The sequence below is a fragment of the Anolis carolinensis genome, unplaced genomic scaffold (genome assembly GCF_035594765.1).
Source record: "Anolis carolinensis isolate JA03-04 unplaced genomic scaffold, rAnoCar3.1.pri scaffold_7, whole genome shotgun sequence".
NCBI lineage: Eukaryota > Metazoa > Chordata > Lepidosauria > Squamata > Dactyloidae > Anolis > Anolis carolinensis.
The window spans coordinates 3,755,823-3,782,708 of record NW_026943818.1 but is presented as its reverse complement, the minus strand read 5'-3'; the positions used below and the strand labels follow the sequence as shown (position 1 = coordinate 3,782,708).

Sequence of the window (26,886 nt, the reverse complement as noted above, 5' to 3'; positions counted from 1 at the left end):
GTGCATTATATGGGTCAACACTGATCCTATAATGCACTATATTTATTTATTTATTTATTTACATTACTTTTACCCCGCCTTTCTCTCCTAGGAGACTCACTATATAAGTCTACACTGACCTATAATGCACTATATGAGTCTATACTGACCCTATGATGCATTATATGAATCTACACTGGCCCTATAATGCACTACATGAGTCTACACTGGCCCTATAATGCATTATATGAGTCTATACTGACCCTATGGTGCACTATATGAATCTACGCTGGCCCTATAATGCACTATAAGATTATACACTGACTCTATAATGCACTATGAGTCTACACTGTCCCTGTAGTGCATTAAATGGGTCGACACTGACCCTATAATACATTATATGAGTCTATACTGACCCTATGATGCATTATATGAATCTACACTGGCCCTATAATGCACTATATGAGTATACACTGACTCTATAATGCACCATATGAGTCTACACTGTCCCTATAGTGCATTATATATAATTTATAAATATATAATATATTGTATATACTTATAATATTGATAATATTATAATGTAATACAATATTATACTACTAATATAATATATTAATTATATATTATATATTAAATGTAATATTACTAAAAATATTACCATATAATGATATTGTACAATATAATAATTTAATTTATATTATGCTATGCTAATAATATATTGTGTGTACATTTGATTTGTAAGCCCTTCGGGGTGAGAAAAGTGGGATATAAATAGTAAATAAATAATACATAAAAATAAATTATATGGGTCAACACTGATCCTATAATGCACTATATAAGTCTACACTGACCTATAATGCATTATATGAGTCTATACTGACCCTATGATGCATTATATGAATCTACGCTGGCCCTATAATGCACTATGTGAGTATATACTAACTCTATAAAGCACTATATGAGTCTACACTATCCCTACCATGCATTATATGGGTCAGCACTGAAGCTATAATGCATTATATGGCCTATAGTGCACTATATAGGTCTATACTGACCATATACTGTCTTATAAGAGTCAGCACTTACCATATAATGCAGTTCCAAACTACATTACATGGCAGTGTAGATCCAGCCGACAACACAACATCAATCTCCCATTTATTTGTGCACTTTGTGATTGAATCCTAAACAAAACAAAAAGCCGAATGAAAGAGTCACGACGTGTATATCACTTCTTTAAAAAAAAATACAAAAGCCAAATGAGAGTAAATACAAATTATATACATTTTTTAAAATTTTAATTCGTTTTAAATAACATTCTTCCGTATAAATTCCAACATATATTCCGACCATTCGCGTCCCTCAACCCGTCCCCATTCCCAGGCTCCCTCCCACTTTCCTCCCCAAATAACTGTATTTTGTTAGCTCAACATATGCTCAGGGGAAGAGGAAGGGGAAAAAAACATAGCCAATAGTTGTGTTTGGAAGTGAGAGTGCAACCTGTATCCCAAATCTCCGTAAACGTGAGTTAAAGGAATAAATAAATGGGAGTGTTTTCGAAGCGTAGAATGCTGCATTCCACCAAGGCCTCTTCTCCCCAAGCTCCAGCCTCGTGTCCTTTACCTTTCGTTCTGGATTATCTCCGTTATGTACACTATCCCTTCATGGTATCAAGTTGAATCTGAGATGCTCAAGCCAAGGTGTCGTCGTCCTCCCCGATTTGGTAAAAGTATTTGGCCGGATCCAATGCAAGGCCGATTTCACGAAACGATTCATGCAGTCTCCCTACAATTCAGAAAGGTCATGCAGTTTACTGCTTGAGAGTGCACACATGTACCCTATGTCTATAGGTGTGTGCATACACCTTTCTCTCACATACATATACATGTGGCGCAGCTGGTTAGTAGCCAGTTGCAATAAATCACTACTGACCGAGAGGTCATTAAATCGAAACTCAGGTTAGATTGAGCTCCTGACCATTTCATAGCCTAGCTCACTGTTGACCTAAGCAACCCGAAAGGCCAAAAAGTCATGAGATCGAAGCCTGGGTCGGATTGAGATCCTGACCATTTCATAGCCTAGCTCGCTGTTGACCTAAGCAACCCGAAAGACTGAGAAGTCATGAGATCGAAGCCTGGGTCGGATTGAGCTCCCGACCATTTCATAGCCTAGCTCACTGTTGACCTAAGCAACCCGAAAAACCGAGAAGTCATGAGATCGAAGCCTGGGTCGGATTGAGCTCCTGACCATTTCATAGCCTAGCTCACTGTTGACATAAGCAACCCGAAAGACCGAGAAGTCATGAGATCGAAGCCCGGGTCAGATTGAGCTCCTGACCATTTCATAGCCTAGCTCACTGTTGACCTAAGCAACCCGAAAGACCGAAAGGTCATGAGATTGAAGCCTGGGTCGGATTGAGATCCTGACCATTTCATAGCCTAGCTCGCTGTTGACCTAAGCAACCCGAAAGACTGAGAGGTCATGAGATCAAAGCCTGTGTTGGATTGAGCTCCCGACCATTTCATAGCCTAGCTCGCTGTTGACCTAAGCAACCCGAAAGACCGAGAAGTCATGAGATCGAAGCCCGGGTCAGATCAAGCTCCCAACCATTTCATAGCCTAGCTCGCTGTTGACCTAAGCAACCCGAAAGACTGAGAGGTCATGAGATCAAAGCCTGTGTTGGATTGAGCTCCCGACCATTTCATAGCCTAGCTCGCTGTTGACCTAAGCAACCCAAAAGACCGAGAAGTCATGAGATCGGAGCCTGGGTCAGATTGAGCTCCCGACCATTTCATAGCCTAGCTCACTGTTGACCTAAGCAGCTCAAAAGACAGTTACATCTGTCAAGTAGAAAATTTAGGTACCGCTTTATGTGGGGAGGCTAATTTAGCTACTTTACGACACCGTAAAAACGTCCAGCAGCATGCGGAAAGGAATGAGGAAGTACTCCATCAAGGACTCGGTGTCACAAGTGGACAATGAAGCAACAGCTCCCCCTGTGGCTGGAATCGAGCATACCCTCATGAAGCCGGAACCTGGAAAATGTTAAATTGCCTCTGTGTCTGTCTATACAGTAGAGTCTCACTTATCCAACACTTGCTTATCCAACGTTCTGGATTATCCAATGCATTTTTGTAGTCAATGTTTTCAATCCATCGTGATATTTTGTTGCCAAATTCATAAATACAGTAATTACTACATAGCATTACTGCATATTGAACTACTTTTTCTGTCAAATTTGTTTAACATGATGTTTTGGTGTTTAATTTGTAAAATCATAACCTAATTTGATGTTTAATAGGCTTTTCCTTAATCTCTCCTTATTATCCAACATATTCGCTTATCCAATGTTCTGCCAGCCCGTTTACGTTGGATAAGCGAGACTCTACTGTATATAGAACTTTTGGAGCTCTGTGATACTGGGATTTCAATAGGCTTTTCCTTAATCCCTCCTTATTATCCAACATATTCGCTTATCCAACGTTCTGCCAGCCCATTTACGTTGGATAAGTGAGACTCTACTGTATATGCCGTATGTCTAATGGCACTGAACGTTGGTCATGTGCATTGTGATCTGCCCTGAGAAGGGCGGAATATAAATATTGTAAATAAATAAATACAATGGATCCTTAAGCCTCCAGAAAAGAGCTCAGAAATATTATTTTTTTCAAATTGGAATTATCTGGTAATGCATCTCAGAGAGATCCTATTAGCGGTACAGATGCCCTGAATTTTTTTTATTTTTTTCGTGTCAGGAGCAACTTGAGTCGCTTCTGGAGTAAGAGAATTGGCCGTCTGCAAGGACGTTGCCCAGGGGACGCCCGGATGTTTTTGATGTTTTTAACATCCTTGTGGGAGGCTTCTCTCATGTCCCAGATGCCCTGAATAATGGATGGTGAATGATTTTCTGGCCGTGCTTATGTCCTCTTGTCATGAGCTGAACAAAGAACGGTCTGGTGCAGTGGTTTCCATGCTGGGCTATAATAACTCTGGAGACCAGGGTTCGAATCCCCACTCAGCCATGGAAACCAACTTTGGATCTCTCCGCCTCAGAGGAAGGCAATGGCCAACATCCTGAACAAGTCTTGCGGCAGACTCATAACTCAGAAACAAATGGAAGGCACCGACAACAACTGAGGACGTCAGAGATGGGGCAAAAGCAATAGGAATTCAATAGGTTAAGCAGCTCAGAATGGTTCAAATAACTATACAATGGAAGGGAGAGAGCATCCAAGGTTCCTGGTGGGTTCTCTAGGCTTTGAGAGAGGTGTTTATACACTTAGCAACAGCGAACCCAAGACAATCTGAGCCTCACCAAGACATGTGCTCGAACTGGGGTTCAAAGAGGGGGAGATCTGTGAAGATTCAAACAAAGCAAGCAAGAGAAACGCTCAAGTCAAGACACAAATTCACTCATATTATCAGAAGAGGGAGGAAATGAGCAACTGACCTTTGCCGGAGACCCAGCTCCAACGGTATTGCCATCACAATTTACAAGGGCTTTAATACAATACTTGCTCTCCTCCTTCTTGGTTTCGTTTTGTTTTGTTTTTAAACAACGTCATGAACCACTGTACAGATAAAATATGGCCTGCGAGACTTTTGTACAAACAGTTACAAATACAGTGCCGAGGAATCTTTGTATTACATTCTGAAGGCGCACCGTTTCCACCATGGACGGGAGACTCGTGGATGCCGTGCCGTTTCTTCTTTTGGGAGAATTCAGGTTCGGTAAAGCTAAGAAAATAAATGGATTCCTGCATTTCAAATAGAATGAGGTTCTCAGAAAACGTAGAGGGCGAGCCATCGACAGGTTATTCCTCGGGGCAAAAAAGTTTGATTTCTTTTCTGGATACTCAAGAGTCAACGGCAAAGCTTTGATTGCTGTTATCGGTTAGTCCTAGCCATAGTGGAAAACATAGATTTTCATTCATTTTTAAATAGCAAAACTCTTTCAAGGCAAAGAACAAAGTCTGGGTTCCCTCTTTCGTTTCCAAAAAAGCACAAAGGTCCATTTCCTACAGGTCTGTAAGGACCTTACAAAAATTAAGTCCTGGCGTCGATACAGTTTTGGATTTGTGATGAGATGACTCCTTGGTATGACTCCATCTTTTCATAGAAAAATAGATTCCAAAGCAGCTCCGCTTCACTTAAATACAAGCGACAATCCATGGGTTTTGATGGAGAATGATGAACACAATGAAGCCTGGGATTTTACCCGAAATGCCAACGTCTTGACCTCAAAGTTGGCCCCAGGAAAATATGACCATCTGCCAAGGAGCCCTTTGTGGTTTTGCTCAAGGGGGTCTCTGCATTGAAACCCTGGGCTAAGCTTTGTAGTTGTGCATGGGGGTCGCCAACGTCAACTGTCCGTTGGGAGCCACCTCGTTCCCATCATCCTCCAACAATCCGGAGACGTCCGCGTTGGGGATGCTGTCGTGATAGCTGCTGAAGCTGATGTTGTCCTCCTTGAGCTCGATGGTCCAGAACGGGGCGTTGAGCTTCCTGTTCTGATACTCGCGATACGTGTAAACGGCGCCCACGAAGCCCATCAACAGAACCACCAGGATGATGATGACGGTGAGGATGATGATGTTGAACTGGGTCCAAGAGACGTCGGCCAAAGCGGAGGTGCTGTTGTCGGAGGAGCCGATGGGGAAGGCGGTCGGAGCCGTGGTCGGGGCCGCCGTGGCGTTGGTGGCCGCCTCCGCCGTCGTGGGGAAAGATGTCGACGTGCTAACGTTTGGGACTGTAGGGACGGGCTCTCTCACCGCCGGGACAGGAGTGTATTCTGCAGATGTTTGAGAAGGAAAATGAAAGCATGATATGTTTGTAACTCAGGGAATGTCTGCATCAAAGAATACGGCAACCTGAGAATTTTGCAGAGTTCAACTCTATAAAGAGAAGCTTCGTAAATACATGTTTAACCATGGCACACAATGGGATAGACAGGCTAGGAATTCAAAATTTTCCAAATGGTACAATTCATATTATAAAGGTAAAGGTAAAGGTTTCCCCTTGACGTTAAGTCCAGGGTTGGTGCTCATCTCCATTTCTAAGCTGAAGAGCCGGCATTGTCCATAGACACCTCCAAGGTCATGTGGCCGGCATGACTGCATGGAGCACCGTTACCTTCCCGCTATATATATTATATATACTAATATATTAGTATATATAATACTAATATATAGTATTATACTATACTAATATTATAATATATTGTATATACATATAATATTGATGAAATACAATGTAATAATAATAATAATAATAATAATACACTATTATAATGATATATTTATATTACATATAATATTACTAATAATATTACAATATAGTAATATAGTATGATATCTATATATATAAAAGGGTAATGAAATTTCGGCCTAGGACAAAATAACAAAACTACACATCCCAGAAACACTAAACTTGGCAGCACAGCCCCTCATTCATGCCTCTATGTTCATACATCAAAAATAAAATAAAAATAAAATCCTAATTAGAGGAAGAGGAATAATTGTTTTTATCCCATTGCTGCCAGTTAAAAGGCTAAGCTCCGCCCATTTGGTCTCCTAGCAACCCACGCAGCCCAGGGGACAGGCAGAGTTAGGCCTCACTTAGGCCTCTTCCACACTATCTATAAAAATACTGATTATCAGATTTGAACTGGATTATATGGCAGTGTAGACTCAAGGCCCTTCCACACAGCTATATAACCCATTTATATTCTTATATTATCTGCTTGGCACTGGATTATCTTGACTCCACACTGCCATATAATCCAGTGTGCAGTCGGACACAACTGGACTTAATGTCAGGAGAAAATCTTTACCCTTTACCTTAACTACCACCAATTCCTCAATACTTTATTTCCCATACCACCATACTTCGCCACAGCAACGCGTGGCCGGGCACAGCTAGTAATAATATATAATGCTTACATTGTGCTATACTAATAATATAATATATTGTATGTATATATAACTTGTAAGCCGCCCTGAGTCCCCTTTGGGGTGAGAAGGGCAGGATATAAATGTCGCTAATAAATAAATAAATAAATAAATAAATAAATAAATATTTGACCATCAAAAGGATATTTCTTGGAAAAGCTTACATATCCAAAACGTAGGCAAGCTTTTACTGCCCTTTGTTCTCAAACTATGCCCACAGCTGTGATCGATGGCAGGTATACTCATACTTTGTTTGTGTATTTGTAGGATCCCAGATATCAAGCATTTGCCACATTATTTACTCTTCTGCACATTATATTCAGAACCACAATCTGAACTCATGGGATCTATTCTGTCTATCCTATGTCACAATAATTTGTCAGGAAAAAATCTGAACATATCAATTCTATGGAAATTTGCAAGGTTTTCTTTGTTGCTTTAGCAGCCATGAAAATTCCGGCTATCTCCCCGCTTAATCTCCCCAGCCTCCTCCAAGGCTATGATTCTGTGATTCGAACTTGTACCTTTCTTGGTGCAGTTTCCTCCTTCCGAGAGCCTGGCGTACCCTTCTTGGCACGTTTCGCAGCGAGGCCCCGCCGTGTGATAGAGGCACCCGAGGCATTCTCCCGTCTCCACCTTGCAGACCCTCAGCGTCCGGACCGGGTCGACATTCCCATTGCAGTGACATCTGACGCAGATGCTGTCAGAGCTGTAGTAGCCGTTGGCACACTGGTTGCAGAGGGGCCCGGTGTAGCCAGGCCGGCACTTGTCACAAGTCGGGGAGCGCTCACCGGGATCTGTGCGTGGGAAGAGAGATCAATGGTCACTCCTTTTGCCACCATTTGCCAGTCTCAACCTCCAGACTGTGACACCGGACAACAATACGGGCATTCGGAAGCCTGTCTTACCTATCCGGCAGCTGCCGCTGGACGTCACGGTGGAGCAGGGGCAAAGGAGACACTCGTGGGACTGAGAGTCATTCTGGTAGAACTGCCCTTTGCACTTCTCACAGTGGATGCCTTCGGTGTTGCCTTGGCAGTCCAAGCAAGTGCCTGTGAAACAAACAAGAAGAAAATAACACTATGTGACAAAATTTGAATTTTTTTTCTGTTCCTGTTTTGACCCTGGAATGAAGTACGAATTTTGGTTTACAGATGTTATGTTTAATTGTGTGTTTATGTTTTAAAAGGGTATATTACAGTTATTGCATCTCAGCACTCAGAGGCTGGTTGTCATGGAGAAGTAGGAGGAGCCAACTGCCATTTAGTTGAAGAAGTGCAGAGTTTAAAAAAAGAAAGTCAGTCTGTGCTCTGATGAGGCACAGGGAAGATTGATTCTAGGTTGATGGGATCAAGGAGACTCAATTGTTCATTTTGAGTCAGTTTTAAATAAGTTTGGTGACTTATTTAATGTAGTCTGTGTCCTGGTAAGGCACAAAGAATCTGTGATAGTATATCACAGGGGTGACTGTGGTTTGAAGTCACTGGATAGTCCAAGTTTCAGACTTTGGGAACCAATCCCAGCTGGACTCACAGAGATCCATTGAAGTAACCGTTAGAAAGGAGCAGAGGAAGAAGTTTTAACTACTCTAAGTAAAAGAAGTGATACTTTATAGAGAGTTTGATTCATCTCATTCTAGTATTGTAACTGTTAATAAGAATACCTCTACATGAGAAACAACATTGTAACCACTAAGCTCTGTGCCTGAATAAACTTGTTATTGTTCTTTCAACATCTAAGCCTCTGTCGCATATATTCTAAACCAAGTTATGCTACCATCTAAAGTGAAGAAGAAAGAAAAAAACACAGTAAAAGGTCTCCTCCCTGAGTCTTTGGTGGTTGCATCTTTCCAAATTGGTGTCAGTCGTTCATAGTCCTTTACAAATTGGTGGCAGCGGTGGGATAAAAAGATTCCCGCCTGCCTGAAAGAGCCTTAGACGTTCATAGCTCTTTACAGACCCCTTTCACAGAAGAGAAAAAGTTTGCAAGTCTGGTTGCCATGTCATTGTACGGAGATGAGATCAGGACGTGGAACGACATGAAGGAGGATGCGGAGTGTGATGCCCAATCTTGGCCAATGTCTAGAAGCCACTGGAATCATTTCTTCATGACTCGGGACCTGGCTTTTCCAGAAAGGGAACAAACTGCATCTTAAGTCAGCAGGTACATGTAGTGGGAGTTAAAGTCCAAAACACCCGGAGGACCCAAGTTTGAGCATGCCTGTTGTAGACAGAGAAGGTGGCTGTCATATCCAAGTAGCCATGTGGTCAATGAAGAAAAAGAAAATTTAATGTCTGGTTTTTTGGTGGCCACGAGAGGGCACCCGATTCATGTCTCTAAGACGAGAGCCCAGTCAGTCTGGCATATCAGTATCAGGGATCTTGCAGCATCTTTGAAACTAACAGAGAGGAAGAAGTTGGTAGCCTTAAGCATTTGCAGACTTGACGCAATTCATGAAGTGATTTGCCTAATAGCAGACCTTTTCAGCAGTGAATGAATAGGTTGCATGGATGAATAGCAATGGAAATGCAACACTGGAAGGCTATGAGAGGACAAGCGGAGTTTTAATGTTGGTCATTGAGAGACAAAGGCAGGAGGGAAGATCTCTCTTGTGGGTGATAAGGCCTATTTCTGGTGTTGATGATTAACTCTTCAGATTTATATACCTAGGAGACCTGGGTTCGGATCCCAGCTTGACCATTTATTTTATTTATTTATTTACAGTATTTATATTCTGCCCTTCTCACCCCGAAGGGCCACATATATGGCAAACATTCAATGCCAACAGACAAACAACATACAGTAGAGTCTCACTAATCCAACATAAACAGGCTGGCAGAACGTTGGATAAGCGAATATGTTGGATAATAAGGCTGTATTAAGGAAAAGCCTATTACACATCAAATTAAGTTATGATTTTACAAATTAAGCACCAAAACTTAATTTCAACAACAAATTTGACAGAAAAAGTAGTTCAATACGCAGTAATGCTATGTAGTAATAACTGTATTTACGAATTTAGCACCAAAATATTACGATGTATTGAAAACATTGACTACAAAAATGTGTTGGATAATCCAGAACGTTGGATACGCGAGTGTTGGATAAGTGAGACTCTACTGTATATAGACAGACACAGAGGCATTTAACTTTTTTTTTCCAGCTTCACGATTCCGGCCACAGGGGGAACTGTTGCTTCACTGTCCACTAGTGGCTGTACTTCCTCATTCCTTTCCTCGTGTTTTGCTGGCAGTTTTATGATGTTGTAAATTAGTTAAATTAGCCTCCCGCATGAAGCGTACCTAAATTTCCCTAATTGACAGATGCAACTGTCTTTCGGGGCTGCATAGGTCAACAGCAAGCCAGGCTATTTAATGGCCGGGGGCTTAACCCGAGCCGGGCTTCGAACTCATGACCTCTCGGTCAGTAGTGATTTATTGCAGCTGGTTACTAGCCAGCTGCGCCACAGCCCGGCGCAACCATGGAAAGCTACTGGGTGATTTTGGCCAAATCACATACTCTCAGCCTCAGAAAAAGAGGCAAATGCTATTATAGGATTGCTTTAAGTAAAAAAAAAAGACTTGAAGGCACATAAGAATAATAGCGTGGGAGGGCTCGCCACACTTTTCTGGCCACTGTTGCCTTCCCAAAGCCCAGTGTGAGTAAACTGCCCAGCTTTAATCTCCGGCGGCATCAAATTGGATTGTGGCTTTGTTTTGACCCACGAGCCAAGAAATCTCACAAATAGCTCTCTCTAATCCCAAACTGTAAGAATACAATAACAAACAAGGAGTATCAGAACCTAGAACTCGAACCAGTTGTTACAAATGGCAGGAAAAGAAATTCTGCCTAAACTTCAGGAAGAGCTTCTTGACCTCCAAAGCTGTTCGGAAGGAATTGGCAATCTGAGAGTGTTAATATTCCTGGTGTTAGGTTTTTGTTAGGGAAAACTCCCAAAATACAGCATAGCATCCAAAAACTCAAACACAGGATATGTATGGTTGAGCATTCAGCTCACAGCAAGCAGAGCGTGAAGTGCCATGTGGCTGTAAAGAATTTAGAGCAAGAACTACCTGTCCGAGGGTCACATTTCGTGGAGCGGTTGTTGCACCGGCATGGTTCGCAGGTCGTCCCGTTGAACTTGGAGTGCCCTTCCTGGCACTGGGCACATTTCGGGCCCGTGGCCCCCGTTTTGCACTGGCATCTTCCGGAGCTGTTCAGAAACAGAAGCAAGAAGACAACCCAAAGTGAGGAGGGAAGAATTGTGGATGCTGCTTCCAAAAATATCTCTTTTTAATCCCAGTGCATGAATCTGAAGGGGACGGGAGGAGAAGGAAGGCAGGCAGAGTTTCAGCCTTGGAGTCCTACTTGGTTAGATTGAGTCCACAACTGTTTGAACGGTAATATATTTTGTTTTATTTGTTTACTATGTTTAAAGTTGTTGTATAATGTTTCTGACAATTGACTATTTTTGTACACTTGTTGGAAACTGCCCTGAGTCCACTCGGGGAAATGGAGCAGTATATAAATACAGTTATTATTATTATTATTATTATTATTATTATTATTATTATTATTATTGTATGACACAGCAAACAAACAAGATAGACATGCTGGATTTCGTTTTACAAAATCACAAGTCGAACACTTCCCAAGTGTCTAGGACTGTGTGATGTATTTTCGGATGATGCGTGCAGATCCCAGTAGGGTGGCCTTTTGCAGTTGGCAGATCGTAATTTTGTCAATGTCTTTTGTTTCCAAATGCCGGCTGAGATATTTTGGCACAGCACCCAGTGTGCCCATCACCACCGGGACCACCTGCACTGGTTTCTGCCAGAGTCTTTGAAGTTCAGTCTTGAGGTCCTGATAGCGGCTGAGTTGTTATTATTATTATTATTATTATTATTTTATTATGACACAACAAACAAGATAGATATGCTGGATTTTATATCACAAAATCACAAGTCAAACACTTCCCAAGTGTCTAGGACTGAGTGATGTATTTTCGGATGATGCGCGTAGATCCCAGCAGGATGGCCTTTTGCATTTGGCAATTATATTATTATTATTATTATTATTATTATTATTATTATTATTATTATTATTATTATTATTTTGACACAAAGGCATAGTATGACACAGCAAACAAGATATATATGCTGGATTTCATATTATTATTATTATTATTATTATTATTATTATTATTATTATTATTATTTTCCTGTCTGGAATTCCCGTTTTTGAGTGTTGCTCATTATTTACTGCCCTAATTTTAGAGTTTTTTAAAATACTGGGAGCCAAATTTTGTTCATTTTCTCCCACTCTGGACATTCCACAGATATATAAACCCCACTTGCCTAGTTTCCAGTAGACCTCACAACCTCTGAGGATACCTGCCATAGATGTGGGCGAAACGTCAGGAGAGAATGCTTCTGGAACATACCCATAGAGTCTGGAAAACTCAGAGCAAGCTAGTGATTCCTGTCATGAAAGCCTTCGACAACACATCTTTCCTTTTTTTTCTGCTTCAATGTGAATTTTTTTTCTTGCATTCAATGTGAATTCAACTAATACGTTTAGGCAGGCAATCCTGACCATATAATGCTGTTTGAAACTGCATTATATGACACTATAGATGGGGCCTCGGTCATTATAGAGCTGCAACCTAATGAATATCATTTTGCTGAGTTTCTCTGTGAATTTTTCCAGCCAATGTACAGCAACAGAGGAAGTTATTAAACTTTTAAAAAGGGGGACCGTTTCCGGAAAGTTCAGATCGAGGGCCTCTTGGGCAGGATGTTCAATTCGATACAGATGGCTGAGTGTGCGCAAGAATTAAACCTTTCAGCCAGAGCCGAAAACCTTCCCTTTGCACTCAATGCGGCTATAGAGGAAAGCTGGCCACAAGGCTCTCTTTCACGGCCCCTATAGCGTCTGCGAGGCCCCTGGACCCGTTCCCAAAAGGCCGTCAGTCATTAAAATGAGCCCCAGCCACACACACACACTGTGATTAAAAAGCTAATTAGATAGTGTGGGTTCTCTTTAAGAAGATAACAAATAAAGTATCTTGAAAGCAACCTTACAGAGAAGGCATGGGCAAACTTTGGCCCTCCAGGTGTTCTGGACTTCAACTCCTAGAATTCCTAACAGCCTATCAGAATTGGTCTCTAAAGTCACTTATGGATCCATCGCCAAGATAGGTCAACATAGACTATGGGGCATAGTATCAATTAGGGTTATTTTAATGATGATAGAGACCATGAGGACCCAGAATAGGTCTCTATAGTCACAGACCCATCGCCAAGACTCTATTTCTGGAAGACAACCAGACTTGTGGGCCACACCTATGATTTTAAGAGTAGCTCTCAAGCAACCAAAAACTACATTTCTCCAGCACCAACCATGGGTGCCAGTTAACTGAGAGCCTGTTGAATTGCACTATGTATGTATGTATGTATGTATGTATATATATATAATAGAATAGAATAATTTATAAATATATAATATATTGTATATACAGTAGAGTCTCACTTATCCAAGCCTCGCTTATCCAAGCCTCTGGATAATCCAAGTCTTTTTTGTAGTCAATGTTTTCAATATATCGTGATTTTTTGGTGCTAAATTCGTAAATATAGTAATTACTACATAGCATTACTGCGTATTGAACTACTTTTTCTGTCAAATTTGTTGTATAACATGATGTTTTGGTGTTTAATTTGTAAAATCATAACCTAATTTGATGTTTAATAGGCTTTTCCTTAATTCCTCCTTATTATCCAAGATACTCACTTATCCAAGCTTCTGCCGGCCCGTTTAGCTTGGATAAGTGAGACTCTACTGTACTTATAATATTGATAATGACTGGTCCATGAGATCACGAAGAGTCAAAAACGACTGAATGAGTAAAGAGAATTATAATGTAATACAATATTATACTAATTATAATATAATATAATAACATTAATAATTATATCTTGTATATTAAATGTAAAATTACTAATAATATTACCATATAGTGATATAGTACGGTAAAGGTAAAGGTTTCCACTGACATTATGTCCAGTCGTGTCCGACTCTGGGGGTTGGTGCTCATCTCCATTTCTAAGCCAGTGTTGTCCGTAGACACCTCCAAGATCATGTGGCCGGCATGACATTGGTATGTTTTCGAGCTGCTAGGTTGGCAGAAGCTGGAGCTAATAGTGGGCACTAACTCCGCTCCCGGGATTTGAACGTGGGACCTTTCGGTCTGCAAGTTCAGCAGCTCAGTGCTTTAACACACTTCGCCACCGGGGCTCCTAATGATATAGTACAATATAGTAATTTAATGCTTATACTGTGCTATGCTGAGGCCCCTGTTGGTGGCACAGTGTGTTAAAGCGCTGAGCTGCTGAACTTGCAGACCGAAAGGTCCCCGGATCAAACCCCGGGAGCAGAATGAGCGCCCACTGTTAGCCCCAGCTCCTGCCAACCTAGCAGTTCGAAAACATGCCAATGTGAGTAGATCAATAGGTACCGCTCCGGCAGGAAAGTAACGGCACTCCATGCAGTCATGCCTATGGCCACATGACTTTGGAGGTGTCTATGGACAACGCCGGCTCTTCGGCTTAGAAATGGAGATGAGCACCGACCCCCAGAGTCAGTCACGACTGGACTTAACATCAGGGAAAAACCTTTACCTTTACTTACTGTGCTCTGCTAATAATATATTGTATGTTCATTTGATTTGTAAGCCGCTCTGAGTCCCCATCCGGGGTGAGAAGAGCAGGATATAAATGCAGCAAATAAATAAATAAATAAATAAATAAATATGTAACAAAATTTGGAAAAAAAATCTGATCAGCTTTTCCCCACGTTTTTATGATAGAACCAATTAGGGAATGAGATTTATAACCCAGGAACAAACATCGTATTACACTGTGTTATTTACTAGGGAAGACTATGGTGCAACTGGGGCGCCCCGCAGGTATCGATCTGGCTCCGATAATGCCTCTGACCCTCTCTGCAGACGGAGACCAAAGCCCGAGACCCTCCCTCTCTCCCTCCCTGCCGGCTCTGGCAGCCCACCCCTCTGCTGCCCTACTTTCTTTCCGGTTTTGTGTTGCTGGAGGCTTAACACTGTCTGGTTTACTGGCCAATGGCTGAACTCCCCATGACCCGTCTTCAGCTGACTCAACAACTACAGCAGGGACAACAACAACAACAGCAGCAGCACCACTTGTCCTTCCGAATACGTGTCAAAGCATAAAACAGGACAGGGAGGAATGGATTCGCATTGCAGGAGAAGAAGAGACTTCACCTTAATATTCCACCTGAGATGTTCAATGTGTTGTCAAAGCAGCCAGGCTTTGAAGCTGCGAGGCTATTCAATGCTAATCAAGGTGGCCAATTGCAACATTCACACTTGCCTCCAACAGACAGGAATTGTGGGAGTTGAAGTCCAAAACATCTGGAGGGACAAAGTTTGCCCATGCCTGGATTAGATCCATCGAATCACCCTGAACCCACCCCAAAGCAACATGAGACCCATTGGCCTCAACAGGTTTATTCTAAGCAAGCACATCTATTGGCTTCAGGGGCTGCATCTAAACTAATAATATATTGTATATAAATATAATATTAATAATATTATAATGTAATACAATATAATTGTAAGAAGGCAAAAAACTTTTGGATTAAGATTCATAAAACCACTGAAAAAATACTAAAGCTAAAAATACCTATGCACCCAGAAATATTCCTACTAGGAATAACAGACACATCACTGCTGAAGCCACACAATAAACTCTTCACTTTGATGACAACGGCTGCGAGAATAGTTTATGCACGAGCCTGGAAATTGGAGGAAACACCAGAAATGGAGGAATGGATTGTGAAAGTGACGGAGGTGGCTGAGATGGACATTCTGACAGGGTATCTCCAGTCAAAAGACCCTCCTGAGTTTAGGAAAGTCTGGGATCCCTTCAAAAGGTTTCTAGAAGGAAAGACCATTTCAATGTGGGGGTTTCAAATTTGATTATTATAAATTTTAATTTTCACCACTCGTTTAACTTCCTTCTGTTAAAAAAAAAAAGGTCATGATGAAGAAAAAAAAAGAACTGCAGTTCACAATTGCTGGTGGCTTGTGAACAGGTTGTGAAAAAGTGAGCTTTTTGCTTTTGCTTTTTGGTGTATTTCTTTGCCAAGTACTTTGCATTTTTATATCGCCATTTGTTCAGATTTTTTCCCCCCTTTTTTATATAAATATGGACATTTTAGCTTTGTTTTTGGTTTTTGGTTTTCTCTCTCTCCCTTTTTGATCCTTTTTAAATCTCAGTTTTCCCACTTTCTATACAATCAAATGTTCTCACTCTTTCAATGTTAATTTACTCTATCTTATAAGGTAAAATTTCAATAAAAATATATATTAAAAAAAAAGGTGGCCAACTGCAACATTCACACTTGCCTCCAACAGACAGGAATTGTGGGAGCTGAAGTCCAAAACATCTGGAGGGACGAAGTTTGCCCATGCCTGGATTAGATCCATCGAATCACCCTGAACCCACCCCAAAGCAACATGAGCCCCATTGGCCTCAACAGGTCTATTCTAAGCAAGCGCATCTACTGGCTTCAGGGGCTGCATCTAAACTAATAATATATTGTATATAAATATAATATTAATAATACTATAATGTAATACAATATAATAATAATACACTATTATAATTGTATATTTATATTATATGTAATATTACTAATAATATTACAATATAGTGTTATAGTACAATATACTGTATATACTCAAGTATAAGCCTAGTTTTTCAGCCCTTTTTTTAAGACTGAAAAAGCCCCCTCGGCTTATACTCGGGTGAGGGTCCTGGCTTATGTTTGGGTCAGCTTATACTAGAGAATATATGGTACATTTATTATTTTTCTCCATTATTATTGGTATTATTACATTTATTATTTTTCTCTATTATGGTTGCTACTATTACATTTATTTTACTCTATTTTTATTATTATTATTAATACATTATTTCACTCTGATATTATTATTATTGCATTTATTATTTTCCTGTATTTATTATTATTACATGTATTATTTTACTCTATTATTATTAAAAGGATACATACACACATTTACATTGAAGAAGATGAGAATAATGATTTGATATTATTATTATTATTATTATTGCATTTATTATTTTACTCTATTTATTATTACATGTATTATTTTCCTGTATTATTATTATTACATGTATTATTTTATTCTATTATTATTAAAAGGATACATCAGCACATTTACAGTGAAGAAGATGAGAAGAATGATTGGATCAGAGTTGGACAGTCTTATCTTAAATTTGAGCTTGATGTAAATATTCAAAAACATTTAACCTACTGATGCCTTAATTAATGTAATTTTATTGGTATCTATTTTTATTTCTGAAATTTACCACCTTTGGCTTATACTGGAATCTTTTGTAGTAAAATTAGGTGCCTCGGCTTATATTCGGGTCGGCTTATACTCAAGTATATATGGTAATAATAATAATAATAATAATAATAATAATACACTATTATGATTGTATATTTACATTATATGTAATATTGCTAATAATATTACAATATAGTTTATAGTACAATATAAAGAGTCTCACTTATCCAAAATTCGCTTATCCAACGTTCTGGATTATCCAACACTGCGCCTTGAACTACTTTTTCTGTCAACTTTGTTGTCTAACATGATGTTTTGGTGCTTAATTTGTAAAATCATAACCTAATTTGATGTTTAATAGGCTTCTCCTTAATCTCTCCTTATTATCCAACATATTTGCTTATCCAACGTTCTGCCGGCCCGTTTATGTTGGATAAGTGAGACTCTACTGTAATATATAATGCTTATATTATGCTATACAAATAATATAATATATTGTATGTATATATGGCTTGTAAGCCACCCTAAGTCCCCTTATGGGTGAGAAGGGTGGGATATAAATGTTGCTAATAAATAAATAAACTGTATTATAGGTCAGTGAGGACTCCTATAATGCACTATATGGCAGTGTTTAGTGTCTTGATACTTTCTCCGTTTTCCATCTGGAGCAAGAGAGTCAGACAGACCCACAGAGAAGCCATTGTTCACGGCATTTCCACGGGGAGGTTTCGCTCTCTATTTGCCAGCCTTTGAACCGAGCTTTCAGGGAAACATCACCACCTATATGTTGGTTTTCGGCTCAATAAATCCAGACCTTAGGAAACCAAGAGGGCAGAAACGGGTTTCCATCACAGTATCATTCCTATTTGAAACGTAAGGATTTTAATAGCACTGTCTGTGTTCAATGGAACCCTAAAATCTGTCCCCTGACATTCTCCACCCGCAACATTATGCAATGCCCACAACGTTCCCTTTTTGTGTAGCGGCAACGGAGGGGGGAGAAGGGGCGGCTTTATTCCCAGAAAAACACTGGGGCATTGTGCAGGCGACATTCCTCGCTTGGTGCCTCTGAATGGAATCCATCTGCGTGAAATCTCATCTGAAGAGGCAAAGGTCTCCCCCCGAAATGTCAAGATGCCAAGCGTGCCTGGCGAGCGTCACAACGCCTCCAGAGTCCCACTTGGGCACCCGCTTCCCCTTTACATTTGGGACCCAGAGCACAGCAGGAAGGCACAGTCAAAGCACTCCACACAGACGGCCACCCAGCCTAGGGAGATCAGGCAAGCCCCCACCCTGATGGCATTTCGGAAGGGCCTAAAAACATGGCCTTTGGTTAAGATCGCCCATCCCCATCATAATCATAATTATATTCCTCGACCTTTTTGTATTGGTTGCACTTCTCCTGGTTACTTGATATTAGCTCAGGGCTCCTAGCATCCCAAATTGACCTCAAACGAATTTGTGGCACTTTACCTATTGCAACCTCACTGTTTTTAATTCTATGTTTTTAGTGAGTGTGTTTCATTTTTCTGGTCAGTGTTTAAATATTATAACTGGTGCATGTTATTGTTTATTGATGTATTGTACATTGTTATTGTTTTGTATCCGATATTTCTGTCAGCCGCCCTCAGTCCCCTCCGGGGGAGATGGTGGTGGGATATAAATAAACATTATTATTTTATTATTATTATTATTATTATTATTATTATTATTATTATTATTATTTATTTATTTGCTTAAAAACCTCCAGAGGAGAGACTCTGCCATTCCATCAGGAAGTTCTGGCTAATGTTTAGATGGAATCTTCTTCTCTTCAACTTGGATCCATGGCTCCATTGTGTCCCAATGGGACATCCTTTCCAATATTTAAACAAGGCTCTCATGTCTTCTCTTAGCCTTTCTTTTCTCCAAGACGCAGCTTCCTCGGACATTCCTCGTAGGGCTTGGTTTCCAAACCTTGCATCATTTTGGTGGACATGTTCTAGCTTGTCCATCTTCTTCTTCACTTGCGGACCCCAGAACTGGGTATAGTATTATTCCAGATGAGTCTGACCCAAGCAGAATAGAGTGGGACTACGACTTCTCTTTGTCTTCTCTCTATCTAGGACAATGGGACTATGACTTCTCTCTTATCTTCTCTCTATCTAGTACTATCTAGCCTTCACATCAATGGAAAAATAAATCTGAATTATGAAGGGACTATCCAAGGTATGGAAACCTATCCCAAGTGAGAATGTCATTCTTCACTTTGCATCTCAATGAAAGAGATAAAAGCAGGATGTAGCAGTTCTCCAGTTTTGGACATTCGTCAGCCAGCCATGACCTCCATTCCATTTCGTAACTAGACATGGTTGGATTTCCCTAAGCTATTTGATCCCTGCCCTTTAAGTGGGCGGCCAAAATGCGTGGGCAGGATGTCTTTTATTCATTTTTCATGTGCTCTCCAGTGCCTCCCATTCACATTGTCCTCTTGGCTACATAAAAGGCTCACCATGGAGAAATGGCTTCTCTATAGAATGACCCATATAGATGTGTGAGAGAGACAGTATTGATTGAACCACCGGGGAATACAGGATGAATAGGCCTGGAGGTTTCGTTCGATATTGATTTGGAAACCAGCTTCAAAATAATGCCTGGCTTGGGACTTGCATCGTTCTAAATGGCAAAATGAAACTGCGTAGTCTTGTAAAGTCCATATTCGGGATTGCCGTGTTCCAGTCCGACCCTATTCTGTCATGCAGGAAAGGCACAATCAAAGCACCCCTGACTGATGGTCATCTAGAGCAGGGGTCCCCAAACTAAGGCCCGGGGGCCGGATGCGGCCCTCCAAGGTAATTTACCTGGCCCCTGCCCTCATTTATATAATATTTTTATATCAGTTTTAATAATATAAATTGTATATACATATAATATTGATAATAATATTATCATTTTATACAATACAATACTAACAATAATATCATATAAAAATATTAATTATATGTTATATATTACATATAATATTACAGTATAGTGGTATAGTTCAATATAGTATAATGCTAATATTGTGCTATGCTAATAATATTATATATTGTATGTACATACAGCTGCTCTGAGTTCCCTTCGGGGTGAGAAGGGTGGGATATAAGTGTAGTAAATAAATGTAGTAAATGAATAAATAAATAACTTTGGACTTAGGCTCAGCCAAAATCTGAAATCACTTGAAGACACACAACAACAACAACAATCCTAATTAACCTGACTATCTCATTGGCCAGAAACAGGCCCACACTTCCTATTGAAATCCTGATAGGTTTATGTTGGTTAAAATTATTTTCATTTTTAAATACTGCATTGGTCTTTCATTGTTGTTGTTGTTTTGCACTACAAATAAGATATGTGCAGTGTGCATAGGAATTTGTTGGGTTTTTTTTTTCAAATGATAATTCGGCCCCTCAACAGTCTGAAGGATTGTGGACCGGGCCTCTGCTTTAAAAGTTTGAGGACCCCTGATCTAGAGAAAGAGACTCCACTGGACTCCAAAACAGTAGCATATTCCACAATCCAACAACTCTCACCATCAGGAAGTTCTTCCTAATGTTTTGGTGGAAATCCTTGTTCTGCGATTCGAATCCATTGCTCCGTGTCCTCGTCTCCACTCAAAAGGAGACACCAAAAGCACATGCACGAACCACGCTTCTCCTTCTCGTCTCAGCCTTTCAGCAATTAGTCTGTGCCAAATGGCCTTTGATGACGGCTGCGTCAGCACCCATCCACAGCGACGGCCTGTCAGGTCAATGTGCATTTCGGAAATGAGGCCAGCGCTTCAGGAAGGGATCGGGTTTCCCCGTGCCATGCGCCAATAATGATTAGCCTGTTGAGAACCTTTGGTCCAAAATGATGCACAATTAATGGAGGCGGGGTGTTGCTATATATTAATTACAGAAACGTTTTCCCTGCTTTAACAAATGCAATAGGGGACCACCAGTGCTCTCAGGTCAGTGAGGCAATAAATACACCCCTGTGTTTGTTTTAGTCCTTTAAAGGCACTAACCATGTTGCTGGAGCTATTTTAAGGCTACAGTTTGTTAGGGCTCAGCAAAGGGCAGGGGATTTCTCAGACGACGAGGGGGATATATAATGCGTTTTATGAATGTTTTATGTAAGTTAATTTTTAACTGATTTATAGCGTATTGTACAGGTTTTATATGTGTGTTTTATTGTAAGCCGCCCTGAGTCCCCTGTTGGGTGAGAAGGGCGGGATATAAATATTGTAATAAATAAATACATAAATAAATGATGGGTTTCCAACTGAGCAAACTGAGGAGACTGTGTGTGATCAGGGAGAACTGAAGATGAGACAGAGGATCTTTTGAAAGGTCCATTTCTCTTCATCTGATGAGGAGTTTTCCCGAGATTTCAGATTAGGTCTCCAGACAGAGGGAGTGAAAAATAGATTAATTAGGTGTTCGGATAGACTCTGTGAGAAATCCTTGAAACTCAGGTGTGTGAGGCATGATTTGATGGCTTCTTGGTTGAGCTTGGGTTTAAATTAAGTGCTGTTTGCTTGGCATGATTTGATGGCTTTTTGGTTGGGCTTGGGTTTAAAGTAAGTGCTGTTTGCTTGCCATTATTTGATGGCTTCTTGGTTGGGCTTGGGTTAAGTGCTGTTTGCTTGGCATGATTTGATGGCTTCTTGGTTGGTCTTGGGCTTAAATTAAGTGCTGTTTGCTTGGCATAATTTGATGGCTTCTTGGTTGGTCTTGGGCTTAAATTAAGTGCTGTTTGCTTGGCATAATTTGATGGCTTCTTGGTTGGTCTTGGGCTTAAATTAAGTGCTGTTTGCTTGGCATGATTTGATGGCTTCTTGGTTGGTCTTGGGCTTAAATTAAGTGCTGTTTGCTTGGCATAATTTGATGGCTTCTTGGTTGGTCTTGGGCTTAAATTAAGTGCTGTTTGCTTGGCATAATTTGATGGCTTCTTGGTTGGTCTTGGGCTTAAATTAAGTGCTGTTTGCTTGGCATGATTTGATGGCTTCTTGGTTGGTCTTGGGCTTAAATTAAGTGCTGTTTGCTTGGCATGATTTGATGGCTTCTTGGTTGGTCTTGGGCTTAAATTAAGTGCTGTTTGCTTGGCATAATTTGATGGCTTCTTGGTTGGTCTTGGGCTTAAATTAAGTGCTGTTTGCTTGGCATAATTTGATGGCTTCTTGGTTGGTCTTGGACTTAAATTAAGTGCTGTTTGCTTGGCATGATTTGATGATTTCTTGGTTGGTCTTGGGCTTAAATTAAGTGCTGTTTGCTTGGCATAATTTGATGGCTTCTTGGTTGGTCTTGGGCTTAAATTAAGTGCTGTTTGCTTGGCATAATTTGATGGCTTCTTGGTTGGTCTTGGGCTTAAATTAAGTGCTGTTTGCTTGGCATGATTTGATGATTTCTTGGTTGGTCTTGGGCTTAAATTAAGTGCTGTTTGCTTGGCATAATTTGATGGCTTCTTGGTTGGTCTTGGGCTTAAATTAAGTGCTGTTTGCTTGGCATGATTTGATGGCTTCTTGGTTGGTCTTGGGCTTAAATTAAGTGCTGTTTGCTTGGCATAATTTGATGGCTTCTTGGTTGGTCTTGGGCTTAAATTAAGTGCTGTTTGCTTGGCATAATTTGATGGCTTCTTGGTTGGTCTTGGGCTTAAATTAAGTGCTGTTTGCTTGGCATAATTTGATGGCTTCTTGGTTGGTCTTGGGCTTAAATTAAGTGCTGTTTGCTTGGCATGATTTGATGGCTTCTTGGTTGGTCTTGGGCTTAAATTAAGTGCTGTTTGCTTGGCATGATTTGATGGCTTCTTGGTTGGTCTTGGGCTTAAATTAAGTGCTGTTTGCTTGGCATGATTTGATGGCTTCTTGGTTGGTCTTGGGCTTAAATTAAGTGCTGTTTGCTTGGCATAATTTGATGGCTTCTTGGTTGGTCTTGGACTTAAATTAAGTGCTGTTTGCTTGGCATGATTTGATGATTTCTTGGTTGGTCTTGGGCTTAAATTAAGTGCTGTTTGCTTGGCATGATTTGATGGCTTCTTGGTTGGGCTTGGGTTTAAATTAAGTGCTGTTTGCTTGGCATGATTTGATGATTTCTTGGTTGGGTTTGGGCTTAAATTAAGTCCTGTTTGCTTGGCATGATTTGATGGCTTCTTGGTTGGGCTTGGGTTTAAATTAAGTGCTGTTTGCTTGGCATGATTTGATGGCTTCTTGGTTGGGCTTGGGCTTAAATTAAGTGCTGTTTGCTTGGCATGATTTGATGGCTTCTTGGTTGGGCTTGGGTTTAAATTAAGTGCTGTTTGCTTGGCATGATTTGATGATTTCTTGGTTGGGTTTGGGCTTAAATTAAGTGCTGTTTGCTTGGCATGATTTGATGATTTCTTGGTTGGTCTTGGGCTTAAATTAAGTGCTGTTTGCTTGGCATGATTTGATGGCTTCTTGGTTGGGCTTGGGTTTAAATTAAGTGCTGTTTGCTTGGCATGATTTGATGGCTTCTTGGTTGGGCTTGGGTTTAAATTAAGTGCTGTTTGCTTGGCATGATTTGATGATTTCTTGGTTGGGTTTGGGCTTAAATTAAGTCCTGTTTGCTTGGCATGATTTGATGGCTTCTTGGTTGGGCTTGGGTTTAAATTAAGTGCTGTTTGCTTGGCATGATTTGATGGCTTCTTGGTTGGGCTTGGGCTTAAATTAAGTGCTGTTTGCTTGGCATGATTTGATGGCTTCTTGGTTGGGCTTGGGTTTAAATTAAGTGCTGTTTGCTTGGCATGATTTGATGATTTCTTGGTTGGGTTTGGGCTTAAATTAAGTGCTGTTTGCTTGGCATGATTTGATGGCTTCTTGGTTGGGCTTGGGTTTAAATTAAGTCCTGTTTGCTTGGCATGATTTGATGGCTTCTTGGTTGGGCTTGGGCTTAAATTAAGTGCTGTTTGCTTGGCATGATTTGATGGCTTTTTGGTTGGTCTTGGTCTTAAATTAAGTGCTGTTTGCTTGGCATGATTTGATGGCTTCTTGGTTGGGCTTAAATTAAGTGCTTGGCATGATTTGATGGCTTCTTGGTTGGGCTTAAATTAAGTGCTTGGCATGATTTGATGGCTTCTTGGTTGGGCTTAAATTAAGTGCTTGGCATGATTTGATGGCTTCTTGGTTGGGCTTGGGCTTAAATTAAGTGCTGTTTGCTTGGCATGATTTGATGGCTTCTTGGTTGGGCTTGGGTTCAAATTAAGTGCTGTTTGCTTGGCATGATTTGATGGCTTCTTGGTTGGGCTTGGGCTTAAATTAAGTGCTGTTTGCTTGGTGTCTCTCAGAGGAGACAACGTTGCCTAAAGGTCCAGGATCCTGTCTAAGCTCTCAAGTTCATGATTAAAGTTTCCTGCGTTTGCCTATGTTCCTGGAAGAGTTTGCCTTGAAAAAAAGTTCCTGTTTTCTTGCCTATGATTTTGATTCTCTTGACTTCATGTACTTTTTTGCCATTTTTGGACTACTGTTCGTTTCTGTATGAACTACTACTATTTTATATTTCCTTTTTTACTGTTTGTAAAGAAGTGTGTTTTTATTTTGATTTATAGATGTCATGTTTAATTTCGTTTTAAAAAGTCATGTTTAGCTATGTTTAAAAGGGTAAGTATTTAGTTACCAGTGCATGGGGGATGGTAACCAGCTCAGCATTCGGAGGCAGGTTGCCATGGTGATGAGGGCGGAGCCAACCGCCGTTTGGAGAAAAAGGAGGGAATGTTTTAAAAAAACAGTTTTAGTCTGTGATTTTAGTCACAGGGAAGACACTGGTTCCAGGTTAGGGAAACCAGGGAAGCTCAGAACTCTAGTTGTGTCTTATTAAGCAAGTTAGGTGACTTGTTTAGGTTTATTCTTAGAGTCTGAGTAGTAAGGGGAAGTAATCCCAGTTAGATCCAAAGCTGATATCTTTGCAACCATTATCTAAGTGCCTTTAAAGAAGTTACTGTAACCACTAAGCTCTGTGCCTGAAATAAACTTGTTATTGTTTTTTTTTTACATACAAGCCTCTGTCACACATATTTTAAACTAAGTAACGCTACCATCTAAATTGAATAAGAATAAAGAAAGTTAAAAGGAATTCCCCTCTGCCTGAGATCTCCACAATCGGTGGCAGCGATAAGATTAATAAAAGATTCCCCTCTGCCCCACATCACCACAATATTGGTGGCAGCGGTGGGATTATAAAAATATTCCCCTCTGCCCCACATCTCCACACTGTTCTTTTGGGAAATGCCTTGTTCTCCTTTGTACCTGCTTTTCTTAAACTGATGTAGTTAGTACTACTGGACTCTGGTGTGGCGCTGGGTGAAAAGGTATCTCAAGGCTAGAGTTGGGGTAAAACGTGGAGTGTGTCCTGACTTCTTTGAAGCCATGGCATAAAGGCCAAGTGTGAGTACTGGTGTGGGGATCCAAAGGACCACTTGCTGTTCCTTACCTGAGGCAGGACGGGGAGAGAGAGCCCTCGGGGTGACAGCCACAGGCAAGGCATTGCCCGCTGCTCGGGTCCCGGAAGTGGTCCTCTTCGCATCGGTCGCACAGCTGACCCATGTAACCCGGGTGGCATTCACACTGACCGGTCGTCACATTGCAGTCGCTGAAGCCCCTGCTCCCGACCAGGCTGCAGTTACAGAAGTCTGCAAGAAGAAGGTGAAAAACAAGGCTGGAATCAATACAGAGTAGTATTAAAATTATAACCCAATGTTGAAAGTGTAATTTATAAACCTCTGCTTTGAATGTACATTAGGGTAAATGGTCAGTCTATAGCAGGCATGGGCAAGCTTCGGCCTTCCAGGTGTTTTGGACTTCAACTCCCACCATTCCTTTATATATATATATATATATATATATATATATATATATATATATAGAGAGAGAGAGAGAGAGAGAGAGAGAGAGAGAGAGAGAGAGAGTTTTTTTTATTGCTTTTCAAGTGTTATTTTACAGCTAAAGTGAGGAAAACAATTCCGTGAGGGATGAGGTTGGGTAAGGCAGGGGAGGAATGGGTAGAGAGGGTATAGAGAAAAGAAAAGAACAATAATGAGAAGAAGAAGAAAAAAAAGGACTTCCATTTGTCCTCCTGAGAAGCTATATTTTCGTAGTTTCATCCATTTCAAAGTCCAGTTGACCTTTTCACAGTTAAAGTCATTCACACTTCAGATAAATCAATTGTGAATATGTTTCCATTCTTGCTTATAAAGTCTTTAAAGCTTGACCAATCCGTTCTTATCTTTACGTCTCTCAATTTCTGTGTTAGGATGTCCATTTGTATCAGGTCTAGTAATTTCAAGATCCATTCATTTATAGAGGGTATCTTATTTTGTTTCCATACTTTAGCGAGGACTATCCTTGCAGCAGTGCCCATTAGAAAAAGCATTCTATCCTGATTTTTATTCATTTTCCCAATTGTAAGGCCTAATAGATACGTTTCAGGCTTTAGTGGAAATTTTGCTTGTAATATTTTTTGAGTTGTATCATGTATCTCGTTCCAAGATTTTAAAACTTTTTTGCACTTCCACCATTGATGGAAG

General features: G+C 40.5%; 1 protein-coding gene across 1 annotated transcript in view; it reads right to left on the bottom strand.

Moving 5' to 3' along the window:
* Positions 1–1,258: 1,258 nt before the first annotated feature.
* megf9 (multiple EGF like domains 9) overlaps positions 1,259–26,886 on the bottom strand; it is a 63,258-nt gene continuing 37,630 nt past the window's right edge. The window contains exons 2-7 of the mRNA XM_003226638.3: positions 25,794–25,992; positions 11,006–11,145; positions 7,841–7,984; positions 7,457–7,729; positions 4,433–5,773; positions 1,259–1,767 (exon numbers count right to left, since the gene is read on the bottom strand). Of these exons, the coding sequence (XP_003226686.2) occupies positions 5,310–5,773; positions 7,457–7,729; positions 7,841–7,984; positions 11,006–11,145; positions 25,794–25,992 (1,220 nt within the window). The 3' untranslated portion in view covers positions 1,259–1,767; positions 4,433–5,309. The remainder of the gene's footprint in view (positions 1,768–4,432; positions 5,774–7,456; positions 7,730–7,840; positions 7,985–11,005; positions 11,146–25,793; positions 25,993–26,886) is intronic.